Raw genomic sequence first — 22337 nt, forward strand, 5'->3', positions numbered from 1 at the left:
ATAACTACCATTTTCCAACAACTTGAACGTGGGGATGATAGCAGGAACTGGCGTGCCTTGCAACACGCAAGCCATATTTGGTCGGTGTTTGTTGCATGAACCGTGTAACTGTATGTGCCTACACATTAGTGAATGATCTGGCGTCTCAGTGCATTCCTCTCCATTCAGATAAACTTCTTGATCATCTTTGAAACATCTGTATGTGTATGGAAGCGACCAGACCTCATGAAGAAAAGCACTACCTAAAGGTTCATAACGACCTATTGGTATATATTTCATACAATTTGAAAACTTATATAAAGCAAAAGGCAGCGTTATTAAACCGTGGATAAGGCACGTTGCCAAAAAACCCGCAATCCTCTGCTGATGATGTCACTGAGCATGTCATGAATGATGTAATATGTGACATCATCAGCAGTGGATTACGGGTAATAGTATCTCTAGTTTACTCCCCTATAGCTGTCTTTCTTTTAACATAAGTGTCTGTTTCCTTCCCTTATACTTACTGTTTTTGGTTCGCTTCCGGTTCGCGTACCGGGGAGCGAACTGGGAAGCGAAGTAAGAGAAATAGAGGTTGGCACAGTTCCAAATATTGTACCAATTTTTTAATAACGGGGAGGTAGTTCTGAAAAGAACTTTTTTTTTATTTTTCAGAACATTTTTTTACTTTTTTTGAATTTTTCTGAACAGTTTTATATTTTTTTGGGTTTTTCTTGGAGGGGGCAATGAAAACGATTCATTGTAAAGGGCTCAACAGGAGCAACAAAACAAAAAAAAGAAGTATTTATTATTTTGGGCGTTTCGTACAAACTTGCATATGATAGTCAATAGCTCTGTTGATCAGAGTGATGCTTTTTTCTCCGTAGGAAATGAATCCATCGCAAAATACGCAGATGTGTTTTACATCACCAAATCTCATTTGTATATTTGGCACCATCTCCCTGCCCTCTGGTCCCGTTACTTCCGGTACAACAGATCTTCTGGCCATAATAGGGAGATTATCTAGGTCGTTCCGAAACTGTGCAGCACTGTAGTTGTTAGGATGCCACCTAGTCATATGGCGATGCATTGTGTAGTTTCCGAAACTGTATTTTTTGTCGGTCCCTCTGGACAGTCTATCTTGACATATAAGGCAAGTTACGTATCTTGCATTTACTTTTTTCTGACCTTTGGGAATTTAAAAAAATTGCCAAATGAAGTTTTCTTTCCGGTGAGACGTCCTGGGCTGCTCAGGCAAAAACTGCCTCTCTTCGTGCTCGTCCTCCTGTTCCTCTTCTTCCTCTTCTTGTTGAATTATAACTTGAGCAGGTGGTCCACTCTTCCTTGGATGTGGTGGAGGTGGTGGGGAAGCACCAGCTGAAGCTACTAAAGAAGCCATTGCTCAGTGATCACAAAGGGTCTTTCTCTCACAATGATGAAAGTCAGAGTGAGGAAAGAAGGAGGGATTTTCATCATTTGGGAAAAACAAGAGTTCTCAACCAATCAAAAGTGTTCATTTTAGATTATATGACCTAGTCTTACATCATTAGGAAACCAAAAGTGAAATGAACCAATGAAAAGTGTTATTACCAAGTCACATGACTTGCTGTGTTTACGTTAAGCGCTTTGCAGGGCCTCCCGGTTTGCTTCCAGAAACCTGCGCTTTGCGACTCGCTTCGCGTACCAGTTCGCTAACGTTGTACGTCATATGACGTATCACGCGACAACGTGAAACGTCATGCGGACGGGAGGCGTCACGATGTTGTTTTGTAACGCGGCACTTGCGGTAAAGAAACGTTTACCGGCTCGCGGTCTATTTCGAGGCATCAAGGTCAGCTAACGGGAAGCTTCCCGATTCGCGAAGCGGGAACGAAGAAAAAAAAATATTTTAAAAAAAAATTATTCATAAACATATAAAATATATTTTTGGATTTAAAGAAGAATACATTTTACAGCTACAGATATTAGCTGTTAAAAAACCAATGAAATTCACAGAAAAAACCATAGGTTATAGACCATATATAGTTAGGAATTAGCATTTACAAAACCTTGAAAATTCACTGAAAAAACATAGGTTATAGACCATATATAGTTAGGAATTAGCATTTAGAAAACCTTATTTTACTCACACAAAACCATTGAAATTCCATATATAGTTAGTTGCACTAACTATATATCGCGCACCCGCAATCCACTGCTGATGATGTCACATATTACATCATTCATGACATGGTCAGTGACATCACTGATGACATCACTGATGACATCTCAAATGACATCACTGATGACATCACTGATGACATCTCAAATGACATCACTGATGACATCATGACACACCAATACCAGTTACTACATAAGCATACATAAGCACTCACTGATTCCTACGTCTACACACACATTCACTCATTCACCCATACAATCACTCATACATACAGTCACTTATTATTACAACACTATCATATGCACTCATACACCTATGCAGACAGTCACACACTGCCACTCATCCATGGAGTTACTCACACACCAAGCCAGTCCTGTAAAGAATCAATCACACTTCCATTTCTTTATCTATACAGTTAAACACAGAACACCATACTTCAGTGACATCACTGATGACATCACTAATGACATCTGAAATGACATCACTGATGACATCTCAAATGACATCACTGATGACATCATGACACACCAATACCAGTTACTACATAAGCACACATAAGCACTCACTGATTCCTACGTCTACACACACATTCACTCATTCACCCATACAATCACTCATACATACAGTCACTTATTATTACAACACTATCATATGCACTCATACACCTATGCAGACAGTCACACACTGCCACTCATCCATGGAGTTACTCACACACCAAGCCAGTCCTGTAAAGAATCAATCACACTTCCATTTCTTTATCTATACAGTTAAACACAGAACACCATACTTCAGTGACATCACTGATGACATCACTAATGACATCTGAAATGACATCACTGATGACATCTCAAATGACATCACTGATGACATCATGACACACCAATACCAGTTACTACATACACACTCACTGATTCGTACGTCTACACACACATTCACTCATTCACCCATACAATTACTCATACATACAGTCACTTATTATTACAACACTATCATATGCACTCATACACCTAGTCAGTCCTGTGAAGAATCAATCACACTTCGATTTCCTCATCTATAGTTAAACACAGAACACCATACTTTTCACACATATACTAACACATACTTACTCTCTTATACAATCACTGATACAAGTACACATTGATATGCACAGTCACACACCTCCCAGCCAGCCACACACACACTCAGTCTTCCATACATCCAGTCATTCTTCAATATGTAAAACGTATTTAAACTTTACAAAAACACACAGACACTAGATGATGTCATCAGTGATGTCATTTGAGATGTCATCAGTGATGTCATCAGTGATGTCACTGACCATGTCATGAATGATGTAATATGTGACATCATCAGCAGTGGATTGCGGGTGCGCGATATATAGTTAGTGCAACTAACTATATATGGAATTTCAATGGTTTTGTGTGAGTAAAATAAGGTTTTCTAAATGCTAATTCCTAACTATATATGGTCTATAACCTATGGTTTTTTCAGTGAATACATATATATGTGTGTACTGTTCATCCACTGTGCACACATATATATGTATACACTTCTGTGCACACAGAAGTACAGCGCTGACACTATCCACTCTGTACACAGAGCGACGATCCAGACACCACTTACTCCGCACGCAGCTGTACAATGCTGCAACTATCCATTGCACACAGATACACAGCTCTGACACTATCCATTGCATACAGAGGTATGATTCAGACATTGTACACTCTGCATGTAGAGGGAGAGGTGTGGCGCCGCGGCCAGGGCGACTGACGCTGGAATCTGGGGTCCACGGTTCGATCCCCGGCTCCGGCGGCAGGTTAGCCCAGCACCATGTGACTCTGGGCAATAGCTCGCTTAATCTTCCAGACGGCCCCCAGCGCCGAGAGACCCTTACGGGTGATTGTGCGCTTTACAAATGTGGACTTTACTTTACTTTACATGTAGGTGCACAATGCTGCAACTATCCACTGTACACAGATGCACAGCTCTAACACTATCCATTGTACACAGATGCACAGCTCTAACGCTATCCATTGTACACAGATACACAGCACTAACTATCCATTCTGTACACAGAGGTATGATTCAGACATTGTACACTCTACATGTAGGTGCACAATGCTGCAACTATCCATTGTACACAGATGCACAGCTAACACTATCCACTGTACACAGATGCACAGCTCTAACACTGTACACAGATGCACAGCTCTAACACTATCCATTCTGTACACAGAGGTATGATTAGGACACTGTGCACTCTGCATGTAGGTGCACAATGCTGCAACTATCCACTGTACACAGATGCACAGCTAACACTATCCACTGTACACAGATGCACAGCTCTAACACTATCCATTCTGTACACAGAGGTATGATTAGGACACTGTGCACTCTGCATGTAGGTGCACAATGCTGCAACTATCCACTGTACACAGATGCACAGCTAACACTATCCACTGTACACAGATGCACAGCTCTAACACTGTACACAGATGCACAGCTCTAACACTATCCATTCTGTACACAGAGGTATGATTAGGACACTGTGCACTCTGCATGTAGGTGCACAATGCTGCAACTATCCACTGTACACAGATGCACAGCTCTAACACTATCCATTGTACACAGATGCACAGCTCTAACACTATCCATTCTGTACACAGAGGTATGATTAGGACACTGTGCACTCTGCATGTAGGTGCACAATGCTGCAACTATCCATTGTACACAGATGCACAGCTCTAACACTATCCATTGTACACAGATGCACAGCTCTAACACTATCCATTGTACACAGATGCACAGCTCTAACACTATCCACTGTACACAGATGCACAGCTCTAACACTATCCACTGTGCACAGATGCACAGCTCTAACACTGTACACAGATGCACAGCTCTAACACTATCCATTGTACACAGATGCACAGCTCTAACACTATCCACTGTACACAGATGCAGAGCTCTAACACTGTACACAGATGCACAGCTCTAACACTATCCACTGTACACAGATGCACAGCTCTAACACTATCCATTCTGTACACAGAGGTATGATTAGGACACTGTGCACTCTGTATGTAGGTGCACAATGCTGCAACTATCCATTGTACACAGATGTACAGCTCTAACACTATCCATTGTACACAGATGCACAGCTCTAACGCTATCCATTGTACACAGATGCACAGTTCTAACACTATCCACTGTACACAGATGCACAGCTCTAACACTATCCACTGTACACAGATGCACAGCTCTAACACTATCCACTGTACACAGATGCACAGCTCAAACACTATCCATTCTGTACACAGAGGTATGATTAGGACACTGTGCACTCTGCATGTAGGTGCACAATGCTGTAACTATCCACTGTACACAGATGCACAGCTCTAACACTATCCATTCTGTACACAGAGGTATGATTAGGACACTGTGCACTCTGCATGTAGGTGCACAATGCTGCAACTATCCACTGTACACAGATGCACAGCTCTAACACTATCCATTGTACACAGATGCACAGCTCTAACGCTATCCATTGTACACAGATGCACAGCTCTAACACTATCCACTGTACACAGATGCACAGCTCTAACACTATCCACTGTACACAGATGCACAGCTCAAACACTATCCATTCTGTACACAGAGGTATGATTAGGACACTGTGCACTCTGCATGTAGGTGCACAATGCTGTAACTATCCACTGTACACAGATGCACAGCTCTAACACTATCCATTCTGTACACAGAGGTATGATTAGGACACTGTGCACTCTGCATGTAGGTGCACAATGCTGCAACTATCCACTGTACACAGATGCACAGCTCTAACACTATCCATTCTGTACACAGAGGTATGATTAGGACACTGTGCACTCTGCATGTAGGTGCACAATGCTGCAACTATCCACTGTACACAGATGCACAGCTCTAACACTATCCATTGTACACAGATGCACAGCTCTAACGCTATCCATTGTACACAGATGCACAGCTCTAACACTATCCACTGTACACAGATGCACAGCTCTAACACTATCCACTGTACACAGATGCACAGCTCAAACACTATCCATTCTGTACACAGAGGTATGATTAGGACACTGTGCACTCTGCATGTAGGTGCACAATGCTGTAACTATCCACTGTACACAGATGCACAGCTCTAACACTATCCATTCTGTACACAGAGGTATGATTCGGACACTGTGCACTCTGCATGTAGGTGCACAATGCTGCGTCTTTCCACTGCACACAAAGGTACAGCTCTGACACGATCCGCTCTGTACACTGTGCACTCTGCACATAGCTGTATTATCCAGTCTCTCCACTGCACATTGATGCACAGGTGTCACATTATTCACCCTCCAGACATCATAACTTCTTTCTCAGCCTCCTCTGCTCAGTGCCCAGCTTCAGTTTATAACTTGTTCCTGTGGATAAGCAATGATGCATTTTTCCTCCTTTTTAGATCCAATGTTTAAATCCAGGGCAGAAACCCTGGAATCTCGCGGCACAAATGCCGTCAGCATCGATTTTGTCCAAGTCAGTTAAAGGACCTTTTATGCACCAGCGTTCGAAATATGTTGTACTTTGTATAAGAAGACACGTGTAGTCAGGTTGTAGGTTTCTTGAAGTCTTCTTTAATAATCCATGTCTAGCAACATCAAACAGGGATCATGTATGTACAACTGTAATCCAGCTCTAGTAACTCCTATGCCAGCCCCTGCCAGCCCCACCAGGAGCAGCCTGTCCTGCTGCTCAGCCCATCTCCTACTGTCCCCACTCATCCACACAGGCACCCGGGCATTCCACGCATCACAGGCCCCCGGGCATCCCACGCATCACAGGCCCCCGGGCATTCCACGCATCACAGGCACAACAACATTCCGTCACCATCTCTCGCTCTGGCTGAGCAGCTGGGAAGACCTAGGCTGATTTACATAGCCATGTAAATCTCAGGATACAACAATATAAATACAAATAAACTACACTTCCAAATTCAGTTTATATGAGAATAAAAATATATGAAAAATAAAATGTCCTCTGTTCAAAGAATCTCAGAAGTTTTAATTGCAATCTCCCATACACCATTTTACATCCAAGAACTTAATTAGTAACAAGAAAACTGAAGCTCCTGTGGAAGCTGGAAGAGAGCGACCAAGGGTAGAACCCTGGAGCAGCAACAAGCGGGCTGAGACTTCCTCCCTCTGCCGGGGCGGAGGCTGCGACTCCCTCCCTCTGCGGGGCGGAGGCTGCTGGAGCCAGAGATGGACTTCTCTTCTCCTCAGATGTTCTGTCCTTGTTGAAGGGGCAGATGGACGTCTCCCACCTCAGGTCTTGGACCTGTAAACAAATTAGACTCAGGATCAGACATTTCTGGAGAAAGAGCCCCATTCTCAGTCAGACACAGATTATAAATCACAGTGCAGAACAAAAGAGAATTTATTGAACATCACAGAAAAACATTGTCTTCGAGTTCTACTCTGTGTTGATCCCATTGTGGATGCTGTGAGTAACAACATTTAACAGAGGCATCTTTTCACAGCTGCAGTATCTGAGCAAACAAAACAGATCCTTTCTTTCGTGCACAGCAAAACATTCCTGTGGGATTATTTGCTTTTTGTTAAAGAGATTTCAGCATGTGATCTTCGAGGGTCAAGAAAATGCCAGCTTTCTGAAAGTAAAAAACAACAAGTGATGGACTGAATGTGGATCAATGTCACACACTCCCCCAGTCAAAAGATCTGGGCCCAAATCCATCGTTTTTTTGCACTCCACACCACCCTGGGTCAGATAATGGCTTTATGCAAATCAGCTCTGACCCTGTTGCCCCATGGGAACAGTCCAGTCCGAACTACAACAGCCATATCTTTCCCAGACCGGAATCAAGCATCCGAGGACCGGACCGGTTTCGAGGTAACACCTCTCTTCAGCCCGGCTAGCTTGACTCCAAGTGGTGTGGAGTGCCTGGGACCCACGTCTGGGCATCCCCAGCGCACTTAGGGCGGCAATTGCAAAAAACAACAAGTGATGGACTGAATGTGGATCAATGTCACACACTCCCCCAGTCAAAAGATCTGGGCCCAAATCCATCGTTTTTTTGCACTCCACACCACCCTGGGTCAGATAATGGCTTTATGCAAATCAGCTCTGACCCTGTTGCCCCATGGGAACAGTCCAGTCCGAACTACAACAGCCATATCTTTCCCAGACCGGAATCAAGCATCCGAGGACCGGACCGGTTTCGAGGTAACACCTCTCTTCAGCCCGGCTAGCTTGACTCCAAGTGGTGTGGAGTGCCTGGGACCCACGTCTGGGCATCCCCAGCGCACTTAGGGCGGCAATTGCAAAAAACAACAAGTGATGGACTGAATGTGGATCAATGTCACACACTCCCCCAGTCAAAAGATCTGGGCCCAAATCCATCGTTTTTTTGCACTCCACACCACCCTGGGTCAGATAATGGCTTTATGCAAATCAGCTCTGACCCTGTTGCCCCATGGGAACAGTCCAGTCCGAACTACAACAGCCATATCTTTCCCAGACCGGAATCAAGCATCCGAGGACCGGACCGGTTTCGAGGTAACACCTCTCTTCAGCCCGGCTAGCTTGACTCCAAGTGGTGTGGAGTGCCTGGGACCCACGTCTGGGCATCCCCAGCGCACTTAGGGCGGCAATTGCAAAAAACAACAAGTGATGGACTGAATGTGGATCAATGTCACACACTCCCCCAGTCAAAAGATCTGGGCCCAAATCCATCGTTTTTTTGCACTCCACACCACCCTGGGTCAGATAATGGCTTTATGCAAATCAGCTCTGACCCTGTTGCCCCATGGGAACAGTCCAGTCCGAACTACAACAGCCATATCTTTCCCAGACCGGAATCAAGCATCCGAGGACCGGACCGGTTTCGAGGTAACACCTCTCTTCAGCCCGGCTAGCTTGACTCCAAGTGGTGTGGAGTGCCTGGGACCCACGTCTGGGCATCCCCAGCGCACTTAGGGCGGCAATTGCAAAAAACAACAAGTGATGGACTGAATGTGGATCAATGTCACACACTCCCCCAGTCAAAAGATCTGGGCCCAAATCCATCGTTTTTTTGCACTCCACACCACCCTGGGTCAGATAATGGCTTTATGCAAATCAGCTCTGACCCTGTTGCCCCATGGGAACAGTCCAGTCCGAACTACAACAGCCATATCTTTCCCAGACCGGAATCAAGCATCCGAGGACCGGACCGGTTTCGAGGTAACACCTCTCTTCAGCCCGGCTAGCTTGACTCCAAGTGGTGTGGAGTGCCTGGGACCCACGTCTGGGCATCCCCAGCGCACTTAGGGCGGCAATTGCAAAAAACAACAAGTGATGGACTGAATGTGGATCAATGTCACACACTCCCCCAGTCAAAAGATCTGGGCCCAAATCCATCGTTTTTTTGCACTCCACACCACCCTGGGTCAGATAATGGCTTTATGCAAATCAGCTCTGACCCTGTTGCCCCATGGGAACAGTCCAGTCCGAACTACAACAGCCATATCTTTCCCAGACCGGAATCAAGCATCCGAGGACCGGACCGGTTTCGAGGTAACACCTCTCTTCAGCCCGGCTAGCTTGACTCCAAGTGGTGTGGAGTGCCTGGGACCCACGTCTGGGCATCCCCAGCGCACTTAGGGCGGCAATTGCAAAAAACAACAAGTGATGGACTGAATGTGGATCAATGTCACACACTCCCCCAGTCAAAAGATCTGGGCCCAAATCCATCGTTTTTTTGCACTCCACACCACCCTGGGTCAGATAATGGCTTTATGCAAATCAGCTCTGACCCTGTTGCCCCATGGGAACAGTCCAGTCCGAACTACAACAGCCATATCTTTCCCAGACCGGAATCAAGCATCCGAGGACCGGACCGGTTTCGAGGTAACACCTCTCTTCAGCCCGGCTAGCTTGACTCCAAGTGGTGTGGAGTGCCTGGGACCCACGTCTGGGCATCCCCAGCGCACTTAGGGCGGCAATTGCAAAAAACAACAAGTGATGGACTGAATGTGGATCAATGTCACACACTCCCCCAGTCAAAAGATCTGGGCCCAAATCCATCGTTTTTTTGCACTCCACACCACCCTGGGTCAGATAATGGCTTTATGCAAATCAGCTCTGACCCTGTTGCCCCATGGGAACAGTCCAGTCCGAACTACAACAGCCATATCTTTCCCAGACCGGAATCAAGCATCCGAGGACCGGACCGGTTTCGAGGTAACACCTCTCTTCAGCCCGGCTAGCTTGACTCCAAGTGGTGTGGAGTGCCTGGGACCCACGTCTGGGCATCCCCAGCGCACTTAGGGCGGCAATTGCAAAAAACAACAAGTGATGGACTGAATGTGGATCAATGTCACACACTCCCCCAGTCAAAAGATCTGGGCCCAAATCCATCGTTTTTTTGCACTCCACACCACCCTGGGTCAGATAATGGCTTTATGCAAATCAGCTCTGACCCTGTTGCCCCATGGGAACAGTCCAGTCCGAACTACAACAGCCATATCTTTCCCAGACCGGAATCAAGCATCCGAGGACCGGACCGGTTTCGAGGTAACACCTCTCTTCAGCCCGGCTAGCTTGACTCCAAGTGGTGTGGAGTGCCTGGGACCCACGTCTGGGCATCCCCAGCGCACTTAGGGCGGCAATTGCAAAAAACAACAAGTGATGGACTGAATGTGGATCAATGTCACACACTCCCCCAGTCAAAAGATCTGGGCCCAAATCCATCGTTTTTTTGCACTCCACACCACCCTGGGTCAGATAATGGCTTTATGCAAATCAGCTCTGACCCTGTTGCCCCATGGGAACAGTCCAGTCCGAACTACAACAGCCATATCTTTCCCAGACCGGAATCAAGCATCCGAGGACCGGACCGGTTTCGAGGTAACACCTCTCTTCAGCCCGGCTAGCTTGACTCCAAGTGGTGTGGAGTGCCTGGGACCCACGTCTGGGCATCCCCAGCGCACTTAGGGCGGCAATTGCAAAAAACAACAAGTGATGGACTGAATGTGGATCAATGTCACACACTCCCCCAGTCAAAAGATCTGGGCCCAAATCCATCGTTTTTTTGCACTCCACACCACCCTGGGTCAGATAATGGCTTTATGCAAATCAGCTCTGACCCTGTTGCCCCATGGGAACAGTCCAGTCCGAACTACAACAGCCATATCTTTCCCAGACCGGAATCAAGCATCCGAGGACCGGACCGGTTTCGAGGTAACACCTCTCTTCAGCCCGGCTAGCTTGACTCCAAGTGGTGTGGAGTGCCTGGGACCCACGTCTGGGCATCCCCAGCGCACTTAGGGCGGCAATTGCAAAAAACAACAAGTGATGGACTGAATGTGGATCAATGTCACACACTCCCCCAGTCAAAAGATCTGGGCCCAAATCCATCGTTTTTTTGCACTCCACACCACCCTGGGTCAGATAATGGCTTTATGCAAATCAGCTCTGACCCTGTTGCCCCATGGGAACAGTCCAGTCCGAACTACAACAGCCATATCTTTCCCAGACCGGAATCAAGCATCCGAGGACCGGACCGGTTTCGAGGTAACACCTCTCTTCAGCCCGGCTAGCTTGACTCCAAGTGGTGTGGAGTGCCTGGGACCCACGTCTGGGCATCCCCAGCGCACTTAGGGCGGCAATTGCAAAAAACAACAAGTGATGGACTGAATGTGGATCAATGTCACACACTCCCCCAGTCAAAAGATCTGGGCCCAAATCCATCGTTTTTTTGCACTCCACACCACCCTGGGTCAGATAATGGCTTTATGCAAATCAGCTCTGACCCTGTTGCCCCATGGGAACAGTCCAGTCCGAACTACAACAGCCATATCTTTCCCAGACCGGAATCAAGCATCCGAGGACCGGACCGGTTTCGAGGTAACACCTCTCTTCAGCCCGGCTAGCTTGACTCCAAGTGGTGTGGAGTGCCTGGGACCCACGTCTGGGCATCCCCAGCGCACTTAGGGCGGCAATTGCAAAAAACAACAAGTGATGGACTGAATGTGGATCAATGTCACACACTCCCCCAGTCAAAAGATCTGGGCCCAAATCCATCGTTTTTTTGCACTCCACACCACCCTGGGTCAGATAATGGCTTTATGCAAATCAGCTCTGACCCTGTTGCCCCATGGGAACAGTCCAGTCCGAACTACAACAGCCATATCTTTCCCAGACCGGAATCAAGCATCCGAGGACCGGACCGGTTTCGAGGTAACACCTCTCTTCAGCCCGGCTAGCTTGACTCCAAGTGGTGTGGAGTGCCTGGGACCCACGTCTGGGCATCCCCAGCGCACTTAGGGCGGCAATTGCAAAAAACAACAAGTGATGGACTGAATGTGGATCAATGTCACACACTCCCCCAGTCAAAAGATCTGGGCCCAAATCCATCGTTTTTTTGCACTCCACACCACCCTGGGTCAGATAATGGCTTTATGCAAATCAGCTCTGACCCTGTTGCCCCATGGGAACAGTCCAGTCCGAACTACAACAGCCATATCTTTCCCAGACCGGAATCAAGCATCCGAGGACCGGACCGGTTTCGAGGTAACACCTCTCTTCAGCCCGGCTAGCTTGACTCCAAGTGGTGTGGAGAGGTCTGAAGAGAGGTGTTACCTCGAAACCGGTCCGGTCCTCGGATGCTTGATTCTGTTCTGGGAAGGACATGGCTTTTGTAGTTCGGACTGGACTGTTCCCATGGGGCAACAGGGTCAGAGCTGATTTGCATATCGCCATTGTCTAACCCAGGGTGGTGTGGAGTGCAAAAAAACGATGGATTTGGGCCCAGATCTTTTGACTGGGGGAGTGTGTGACATTGATCCACATTCAGTCCATCACTTGTTGTTTTTGCAAGCTTTCTGAAAGTGGCATTTTCAAAATTGCAATCTATAATCCGACTTTAGCAATATAGAGGAATTTAAATACAATCCATTTGAGTCCAAACCTGACATCCCTATCTCCTCCCAATCAAAAGTTAACACATGTAATAAGGTTTGCCAATGGCAATTTAGGGCCTACTTGCAGGGTGACTTATATGTATTAAAAAGGAAGATTTAGGCTTGGCAAAAGGTATAAAACTGCTCTACAGGTTGAAACAGCAGGCCTGAGACATGTTTTAAAATGCTACTTCAGTGGGTGAAACAATGAGTGCTGCAGGTCCACAAATGTGTTCCTTGGCAACTGTATATTAATTTGCTTTCTTCACATTTGAACATATTCTGTATTTGTTTATGTGTTTCACTGCAAAATCAATTTTTTTCTTGATTTATGAATTTTTAACTGTATGACAATTCGTTCAGTTGATGTTCTTTCTCTGGCTAACTATCAAATATGATCGCCAATTAAATAAAATGACAAATAAAGTGTCAGGATAAACTAATAAAGTTTCGTTTTGAATATGCTACTTACCAGTATGCATCTGTTCTTGGCATGTAGGGCGGCTAACATTCATATCTATTGCATAGCTCGCCACCTAGTGTTGGGTCCGGATGATTGCACATTGTTGTCCTGGAAGAGTCTTCGAAGTATCACGAGATAGGTGGCTCCTCCCCTGGACTACAGTGCGCATGGGCATCGACTCCATCCCCAGATTGTTTTTAGCCATTGTGGCAGAGATGGAGTGAAATAGTGTAAATGATGTCCATGCTAATGATTGAATGCAAGAAATAAACTGCAGCCGCTACTGGCGCCGGGGAGGAGGGTGGGCGATATGAATATTAGCAGCCCTACATGCCAAGAACAGATGCATACTGGTAAGTAGCATATTCAGTTCGAGGCATGTGGGCTGCTAAATTCATATCTATTGCATAGAATACATAGCAGTCCCTCCATTAACGGTGGCCGCCCGTGCCAGCTGCAGAAGTTTGAAAAAGAGTTTTGAGAACAGCCTGTCCTACAGCTGCCTGCTGTTTGGAATGCACATCTACACAGTAATGTTTGGTAAACGTGTGTGGTGTCGCCCACGTGGCTGCTCTGAAAATGTCTTCCAAAGGAATGTTACCCAGGAAAGCCATGGAGGCTCCCAATTTGCGTGTGGAGTGTGCTCTGGGGCGGACCGTTAAAGTACGTTTAGCTTTTTGATAACAAATCTGAATGCACTTAACGATCCACCTGGCTATTCCTGCTTTGGAAATAGGGTTGCCTTTGTGCTGGGCTGAGAAGGCAACAAAAAGTTGCTGTGTCTTTCTAAATTGTTGTGTTCTGTCAATGTAGTACATCAACGCCCTTTTTACGTCCAATGTATGGAGCATTCTCTCCGCTACTGTTTGTGGGTTTTGAAAGAATGCGGGCAGTTCGATAGTCTGGTTGACATGAAACTGTGACACCACCTTTGGAAGGTACTTGGGGTTGGTGCAGAGCACTACCCTGTTTGAATGAATCTGTATTAATGGGTCTTGTATTGTGAGCGCCTGCAGCTCACTAACACGTCTGAGAGATGTAATAGCAATGAGAAAAGCCACTTTCCATGTTAAGAACTGAATCTCACAGGAATGTAGAGGCTCAAAAGGTGGGCCCATCAGTCTAGTGAGAACCACATTGAGATTCCACACAGGAGCTGGTGGAGTTCTGGGAGGAATGACTCGTTTCAGTCCCTCCAGGAAGGCTTTAATGGCAGGCACCCTGAAAACAGAGAGATGCTGCCTGTTCTGGAGATAAGCCGCTATGGCGGATAAGTGTATCCGAATGGAAGCGTAAGCTAGATGTTAGGAATTGATGCATCTAGCGGGTTAATGTGATGTTCTGTACAGTAAATGACAAACCGCTTCCACTTTGCAGCATAGCAAGCTCTAGTAGTGGGCTTCCTTGCCTCTCTGATGATGTCCATGCATTCTGGAGGCAGGTTAAGGTAGCCAAACTCTAAGACCTCAGGAGCCAGATCGCCAGATTGAGCTGTTGCGGATCTGGATGCTGAATGTCGCCATGGTTCTGCGTCAAGAGCCTGGGAGTGAGGTGCAGCCTTTGATGCGGTACCACGGAAAGTTCTAGAAACGTGGTGTACCATGGTTGGCGTGCCCATGTTGGAGCAACTAGGATGAGCGTCATCGAGTGTTGCTTTAGCTTTTTTGCCACCAGCGGAATGAGAGGCGCTGGGGGAAAAGCGTACGCAAATCTGCCTGACCAGTTTATCCATATCGCATTGCCCTGCGACTGTGGGTGAGGGAACCTGGCGGCAAAGCTTTGGCATTTTGCGTTTTCCCTTGTGGCAAACAGGTCTATCTCTGGATGACCCCACTGCTGGAAGTACGGGCGGAGTACTGATGGATGTAACTCCCACTCGTGCATCTGGTGGCTGTACCTGCTGAGCAGATCCGCCATCTGATTGTCCTTGCCCGGAGGTGTTCCGCCATGAGGAAGATGTTCCTCTGAATGGCCCACTTCCACATGCTCTGAGCCAGATGAGACAGCTGTGGAGAGTGTGTACCTCCCTGCTTCTGGATGTAGTACATGGCTGTCATGTTGTCCGTCCGGATCAACACGACCTTGTTGCACAGATGTACTTTGAAGGACTTGAGGGCCATGAAGATCGCCATCAGTTCTAGGTAGTTGATGTGCATCTTCTTCTGCTGCGCCGACCATAGTCCCTGCACCGTGTAGTGGAGCACATGAGCTCCCCACCCCTGGAGAGATGCGTCCGTCGTCATGATAATCTGTGGCACAGGCTCTTGGAACAGTCGGCCCTTGCAAAGGTTGTGTGGATTCCACCAATGCAGAGAGTTGTATGCCCGACCGGTCACCAACACTAGGTCTTTCAACTGTCCTTGAGCCTGAGTCCACTGACGTGCCAAGCATTCTTGGAGCGGACGCATATGCAAACTTGCGTGCGGGACTATGAAGATGCAGGAGGCCATCATGCCTATTAACTGCATGAACACCCTCGCTGGTAGTGAGTGTTGCGGTCTGAACCTCTGGATTAGCGACTGGATGTTGTCGATCCTCACTGGGTTTGGCTGTGCTGTGGCAGCCAGAGTATTTATCGTCGCGCCCAAATACTGCCGCACATGGGCTGGCTGAAGGTGCGACTTTGGATAGTTGAGTGAAAACCCCAGACTGTGAAGGAGGTGAATGGTGTGGGACATGTCCGCAGCGCACTGCTGAGCCGACTTGGCTTGAACCAGCCAGTCGTCTAAGTAAGGGTAGACATGTATGTTCTGTCTCCTGAGGTGTGCCGCCACGGTCGCCAGACACTTTGTGAACACTCTGGGGGCAGTTGTCACTCCGAAGGGTAGAACCTTGAACTGGTAATGCCTGTTTAGTATGGTGAACCTGAGGTACTTTCTGTGGGATGGGTGGAGTGGTATGTGAAAATAAGCATCCTTGAGGTCCAAGGTTGCGAGGAAGTCTCCCTGGTTTAACAATGGAAGAACCTGCTGTAGTGTTAACATATGAAAATGTTCTGAGAGTATGTACAGGTTGAGGGGGCGTAGGTCCAGAATGGGTCTGAGTGAGCCGTCCTTCTTTGGGATTAAGAAGTACAGGGAATAAACCCCTGTGCCTTCTTCCTCCACTGGCACGAGCTCTATTGCGCCTTTTTGCAGCATCACAAGAACCTCTTGCTGCAATAAGTGCAAGTGCTCTGCTGACATAGGACATTGTCTTGGGGGTATGTTGGGTGGAGTGGACGTTAACTCCAAACAATAGCCGTACTGGATAAGTTTCCTTACCCACCTGTCTGTGGTGATGGACGTCCAGACTGGCAGGAACTGTTGGAGTCTCCCCCCGACAGGTGTTAGATGGTCGGGGGGCAGTGACAGAGAGTCACTGTTTGTTGGCAGCAGAGGAACGGGAACTATTGTTGCCTCTGCCTCTGCCCTTGGCGCTGTTTCCTCTATATCCACCTCTACCCTGTTTGGGGTACGATGACTGTGCGCCACCTCTATTGAATTGCGCCTGTTGTGCCAAGTGTCCTCTGGTAACACCTCTTGTACTTGAGCGACGAAAAGTGTGTCCTCTGAATTGCTGAGACTGAAGTGCACCCATGGATTTAGCTGTCTCAGTGTCTTTCTTGATTTTCTCAAGGGTGGTGTCAACCTCTGGGCCAAACAGCCTGTCCGGATTAACGGGCTGGTTGAGGATAGTTGTCTGTATCTCAGGTTTGAACCCTGAGATGCGGAGCCATGCCTGACGCCTTAACATTACGCTAGTGTTTATCGCTCTCGCTGCGGTATCTGCAACATCCAGCGCGCATTAGATGGCAGCGTTGGAAATGAGCTTGCCCTCCTGTACCAGCATCTCAGCTCCTTCTTTAAACTTGTCTGGAAGGTGTTGTAAAAGCTGTTCTAAGGTATCATAGTGTGCCCTATCATACCTGGCCAACAGGGCTTGTGTGTTAGCTATGCACCAGATGTTGGCTGCTTGTGCTGCCACCCTTTTCCCCGATGCCTCCAGCACTTTTGACTCTTTGTCCGGGGGAGGAGCTTCACCCGTTGTCTGTGAATTTGCCCTCTTGCGGGCATTGGAGACCACCAAAGAGTCTAGAGGCAACTGGCCCCGTATGTAAGTCGGGTCGCCAGGTGCAGGCCTGTACTTTTTTTCTATTCGTGGGTTCACCACTCTTGCCCTCGTTGGTTCTTTGAAGATGTCTGTGGCATGCTTGAGAACCCCTTTGAGCATAGGAAGTGTCTTCACAGTTTTTTCCAATGCAGAGAAAGTGTCGAACAAAAAGTCAACTTCGGCATGCATTTCTACCTTATGGTTAGTAGCCGCCCTTTCGATCAAGGCATTAAAAGCCGCAGAGTCTTCCGTTGGCGAAGTTTTAGCACCATAAACCTGTGGGTGCTGGACCACTTGCTGGTCCCCCTGATCACCAGAGTCTATCCATGAGTCCTGCTGCTCATCAGGATCATTATTGTCTGGGAAGTTATACTCCTCATTTTGTTCACCTTCCCCACCATCTGAGCAAGTGGGTGAAGGTGTAGGACTCCTCCTAGGCCTTTGTGGAATGGGCTCAACGAGTTCTGGGGTTTCTGGTGCTGGCCTCTTTTTTTTTTTTAGAGGTATCACAAACGACTCCAAGGGCTGGGAAGTAATTTTCCTCTTGTAGAGCGTTAATTTTCCCGTCTCGGCGTCGATATAATGTTCAGATTGCTCCTCCACTGAGGGCTGTCGACCGAAACGTCCGCTTAGTTGCGTTTGGCCCGATTCTTCTGATCCCTTTGGCACCGACCGAGGTGCAAAGGCCTTCGGCGCCACCTTCGGCGGTAGAGTATAGAGTATTGGCGTCGAAGTCATCTTCGGTGGGGCTATCGACTGGGGTATCGAGGGCGTTTTCGGCTCCGACGTCAACCCCTTTTCTCGTATCTGTTTGAGGGAGTCCGAGACTTGTTTTGTAAACGAAGCGGATGGCTTCGTTGATCCGACTGATGACCTCGGCCCTCCACCAGGGGAAGATCCGAGCGTCGACGTTTTTTCTTTGGGTGCCGGATGCTGAGACGGTCCCTCGACAACAGCACTCCGGTCCCTCGCCACCGTCTTAGTCGTCGACTCCGCTGGCTTCGGATCGTCCGCCTTCTCTTTGTGCTTCGGGGGTCCAGACTTTGGTTCGGTGCCCTTCGCGGACCTCTCCTTGACCGCCTGTTTGCCCGTTGGCGCGGTAGTCTTGGTTGAAGGCGTTTCGACAGTCTTCTTCGACTTCGAGTCGACTCCTTTGCTCGACACGTGCTCGACGACCTTCTTCGAGCTGTGTTCCTTGACCCCTTTCGGCACTTTAGCCTGTTCGACAGCCTTCTTCGGCTTCGATGCCACCGAAGACGACGGCGTTGATTGTGTCGCAGACGTCTTTGGTTTCGATGGTGTGTCGGCCATCTTTGTTGTTTTCGATTCCGATGTTTTTAGTTTCGGTTTCGATTTAAGTAATGGAGGCTCCGCTGGTGTGTCCATAGCCGGGCCAGAAGGCGGGGCCAAGGATTGAGGTGTAGGGTCGTGGGTAAGGCCGTGCGGCGATCCCGTGACCTGAGCCTTAGTAATTGTACGTACGGGGCATAGCTCATACTCCGAGCTATCTTCCATGGCCCCATAAGCTTCCTCGTCGTCCCCTACCTCCTCAACGTTTTCGTCTAGGTCCTGGCCCTCGACGGGTTCTCCGTAGTCGGCCTCGACCTCCGCCGATGTAGGTGAGATCTGCAGGTGAAGCTCCTGCTCTTCTACTTCGGGGTCTTCGAAGATGTTTACAGGTGCCGGCGCCGGTGCCGATCGCTGGGCCTCCAGGCGCGCCACGCGCCGAAGCTTGAGCGTCTTCTTCGACCTGAACTGCGAACAGGCCATACAGTTGGCCTCGTTGTGGTCCGGCGACAGGCACTTGTTGCATACAGGATGCACGTCGATGTGTGGGTACTTTGAACCGCACACGGGGCAGAACTTGAACGGACTCCGTTCCATCGTAGTATCGCCGGGGTCTTGCTGCGTCGACAGGGCCTCGATGACCGAAGAGTCACCCGACTCTCCAGATATCCGACTCGAAGAGTAGGAATGAACACGAGACCGAACGCTAATAATACCGACGAGGCAACGAAGGCCTTTTGGCCTTAAAGAAGTTGTTTTATCGATTCCGAACAGGAGACGTCGAAATCACATCCGAACCCAATGGCGGAAAAAAACAATCTGGGGATGGAGTCGATGCCCATGCGCACTGTAGTCCAGGGGAGGAGCCACCTATCTCGTGATACTTCGAAGACTCTTCCAGGACAACAATGTGCAATCATCCGGACCCAACACTAGGCGGCGATCGATGCAATAGATATGAATTTAGCAGCCCACATGCCTCGAACATCCTTGTTTAAGCATTAATTGTTTGAAATAATATCAGAGGCATAGGTAAACCTCCCTTTTCTCAGCAGTTCCACTGATAGCATTTCACTTAAAGGCTCTGGGTACATATTGTACCATATACTAGGGGCTTACAAGTAAATGTTCCAGTTAGCAGGAAGATAAAAATATCTCAATATCTAAACAGATACCGCTCTGACCACTCCCCTCCACTGCTAGAACACGGCTCTACTCAGGCCACACCTCAGGTCACCACATGGAGGCTGGATGTCAATTTCCTAACATAAATTCATAATACAATAACTACTTTCATGATAGCAATTAAACGGGATACCTTTAAATGTTGCTAAGGGAGATGTGTATGAATAATATGGAATGGAATCAAAGGCGCTGTACAAGAGGTAAGAGTGAGATTGCTGCAGAAGCAAGAGGTTCCCTTTCCTTGTAGTGCACTAGGAGCAGGGAGGTGTCTGGATCCCATCCCGGGGGCGGCCATCTTAGGTCGGCTCTTTCACCGCCAGCTTTAATTGCTTTTATGATTTTCTTTCGTACTATTTCAGTTTGGTTCTTGTTTTAATTTACTTTCCTTGTCCCAGTCCTTCAATCTGGGAGGGGAGGTTCCCTGCCTGAAGAGGAGCGCTGGGTCTCCACTTCCCGCTTTGTGTTGTCCACCAAGTCTTGACGGAACATAGCCACGCTCTTTTGGAGGCGGGCTAAATAATTATACCAGCTGCGCAGATGCACCGCTGGCGTGCCAAAGGCAAGCCCGTTTGCGCCTAGACAGTGCCAGGGCCCTGAACCCCCATCCCTCACATCTTATGGGTCCTGAAAATGATTCAGAAGATTTTGGGGCTCATCCCGGATTCTGCGAGAAGAACAGCAGTCCAGGCCCTCGTGTCATCAAGGCTGGACTATTGCAATGTCCTCTCTTTGGGGGCCTCTAAGAGGAGTATTGAAATGCTCCAGTGGGTGCAAAAGGCGGCAGCTCGTATGCTGCTGAACACTCTCCGACGTGCCCCTACGGGGCTAGTCTTGGTAAAACTCCACTGGCTCCCCATTGAGAAGAGGATAGCCTTCAAAGGCATGTGCTATATATACAAGATACTCCAGGTAAACTGCTCCAGTTGTCTCCTTCCTTTGATTCTACCCTACCGCTCTAACCGTTGCCTCAGATCAGCTGGAACAGGTATGTCCAGTGTCCCTAAATTTTGCAGAAAGTACCATGGTGGCAGCTCTTTCAGGTTTCTGGCAGCTAAACAATGGAACCGATTACCCGTATATCTGAGACTAGAGCCTTCAGAAGTTTCTTTTCGGAAGCCCTTAAAAACCTGTCTTTTTAGGGAGAGCTTTAAGCAATAAATAAGGCCTTTCGGAATTTAGCGCTGGGACATTCTGAATTGGATGGAGTAAGCAGGCGCTTTACAAACTAATAACATAACATAATGTTTATGAATAATGTGTAACTGAATGTTTTTATTTTGAAGGTTTTATATAGCACGAACAAGACTCTTGCGAGTAACAGAGCGCTTTACAAGTCATAAATGGAAAGAACGAAATAACATCACACGATATAAGTGGAAAAAGTAATACAAAGCTAATAATCGTACAGACTAAGCTGACGGAAGGTCGACTATGGAGCGTAGAAATAGCATACAAATACAAAACAGTAAACATTTATAGAGTTCACGTGAATTTAGCCATGAGGCTCGCTTTCACTTCTTTTTTGGATGAGGCAGAGGAAGAGTTCATTCTTGTTTGACTGGGCACAGCATTCCAGATCCTAGGAGCCATACCAGAAAAGGATCGGTTATAGTTTTTTTTTTTTGCCAAATCGTTGAGGTTTTAGAAGAAGAGTCTTGGCACTCCTGGAGGCTCTGCTGCCCGCAAAGAGCACTCGTTTCTGAGCTAGGTACAGTGGGGCGTTGTGGTTGAGGGCCTTGTGTGTCATACATGCGATTTTCAGATGGATTCTGGCTTCAAATGGTAGCCAGTTGAGAGCTCTCAAGTCTGGGGATATGTGAGAGTTTCTCTTAGGGCCTGTGATGAGTCTTGCAGCTGAGTTTATTGTGGCTCTTAGCGGTGCTGTCGATGACCTTGGGAGGCCGCATCAGGTCACCGCCCTATATTCCACGCGAGGGATTACTAGGGCTGGAACTGCTTGTTTGAAATCGTATGCGGGCAGAAAGGATTTTAGTTTTCGCAGGGTCTTCAGGTGGAAGTTAGCTCCTTTGGTTGAGTCGCTGAAATGTTTTTTATGGTTAGGTTACTGTCAAGCGTTACCCCTTGCGATTTTGCTGAGTCCACAACGAGAGGTTGACCATTAAGGGCTGTTAAGGGTTTCATCCACTCCAGGATAGTGGGAGTTTTGTTAGGGGGAGCGATTAAGAGG

The 22337-nt window shown here is 47.7% G+C and overlaps 2 protein-coding genes across 2 annotated transcripts in view; both read right to left on the reverse strand.

Annotated features, from left to right (window-relative positions):
* LOC144754057 (saoe class I histocompatibility antigen, A alpha chain-like) overlaps nucleotides 1–22337 on the reverse strand; it is a 1371606-nt gene that overhangs the window by 920647 nt on the left and 428622 nt on the right. The window lies entirely within an intron of this gene.
* Nucleotides 7202–22337, reverse strand: part of LOC144754059 (major histocompatibility complex class I-related protein 1-like) — a 111399-nt gene continuing 96263 nt past the window's right edge. The window contains exon 6 of the mRNA XM_078641577.1: nucleotides 7202–7498. Within this exon, the coding sequence (XP_078497703.1) occupies nucleotides 7440–7498 (59 nt within the window). The 3' untranslated portion in view covers nucleotides 7202–7439. The remainder of the gene's footprint in view (nucleotides 7499–22337) is intronic.

The sequence above is a fragment of the Lissotriton helveticus genome, chromosome 5_1, assembly GCF_964261635.1.
Source record: "Lissotriton helveticus chromosome 5_1, aLisHel1.1, whole genome shotgun sequence".
Classification (NCBI taxonomy): domain Eukaryota; kingdom Metazoa; phylum Chordata; class Amphibia; order Caudata; family Salamandridae; genus Lissotriton; species Lissotriton helveticus.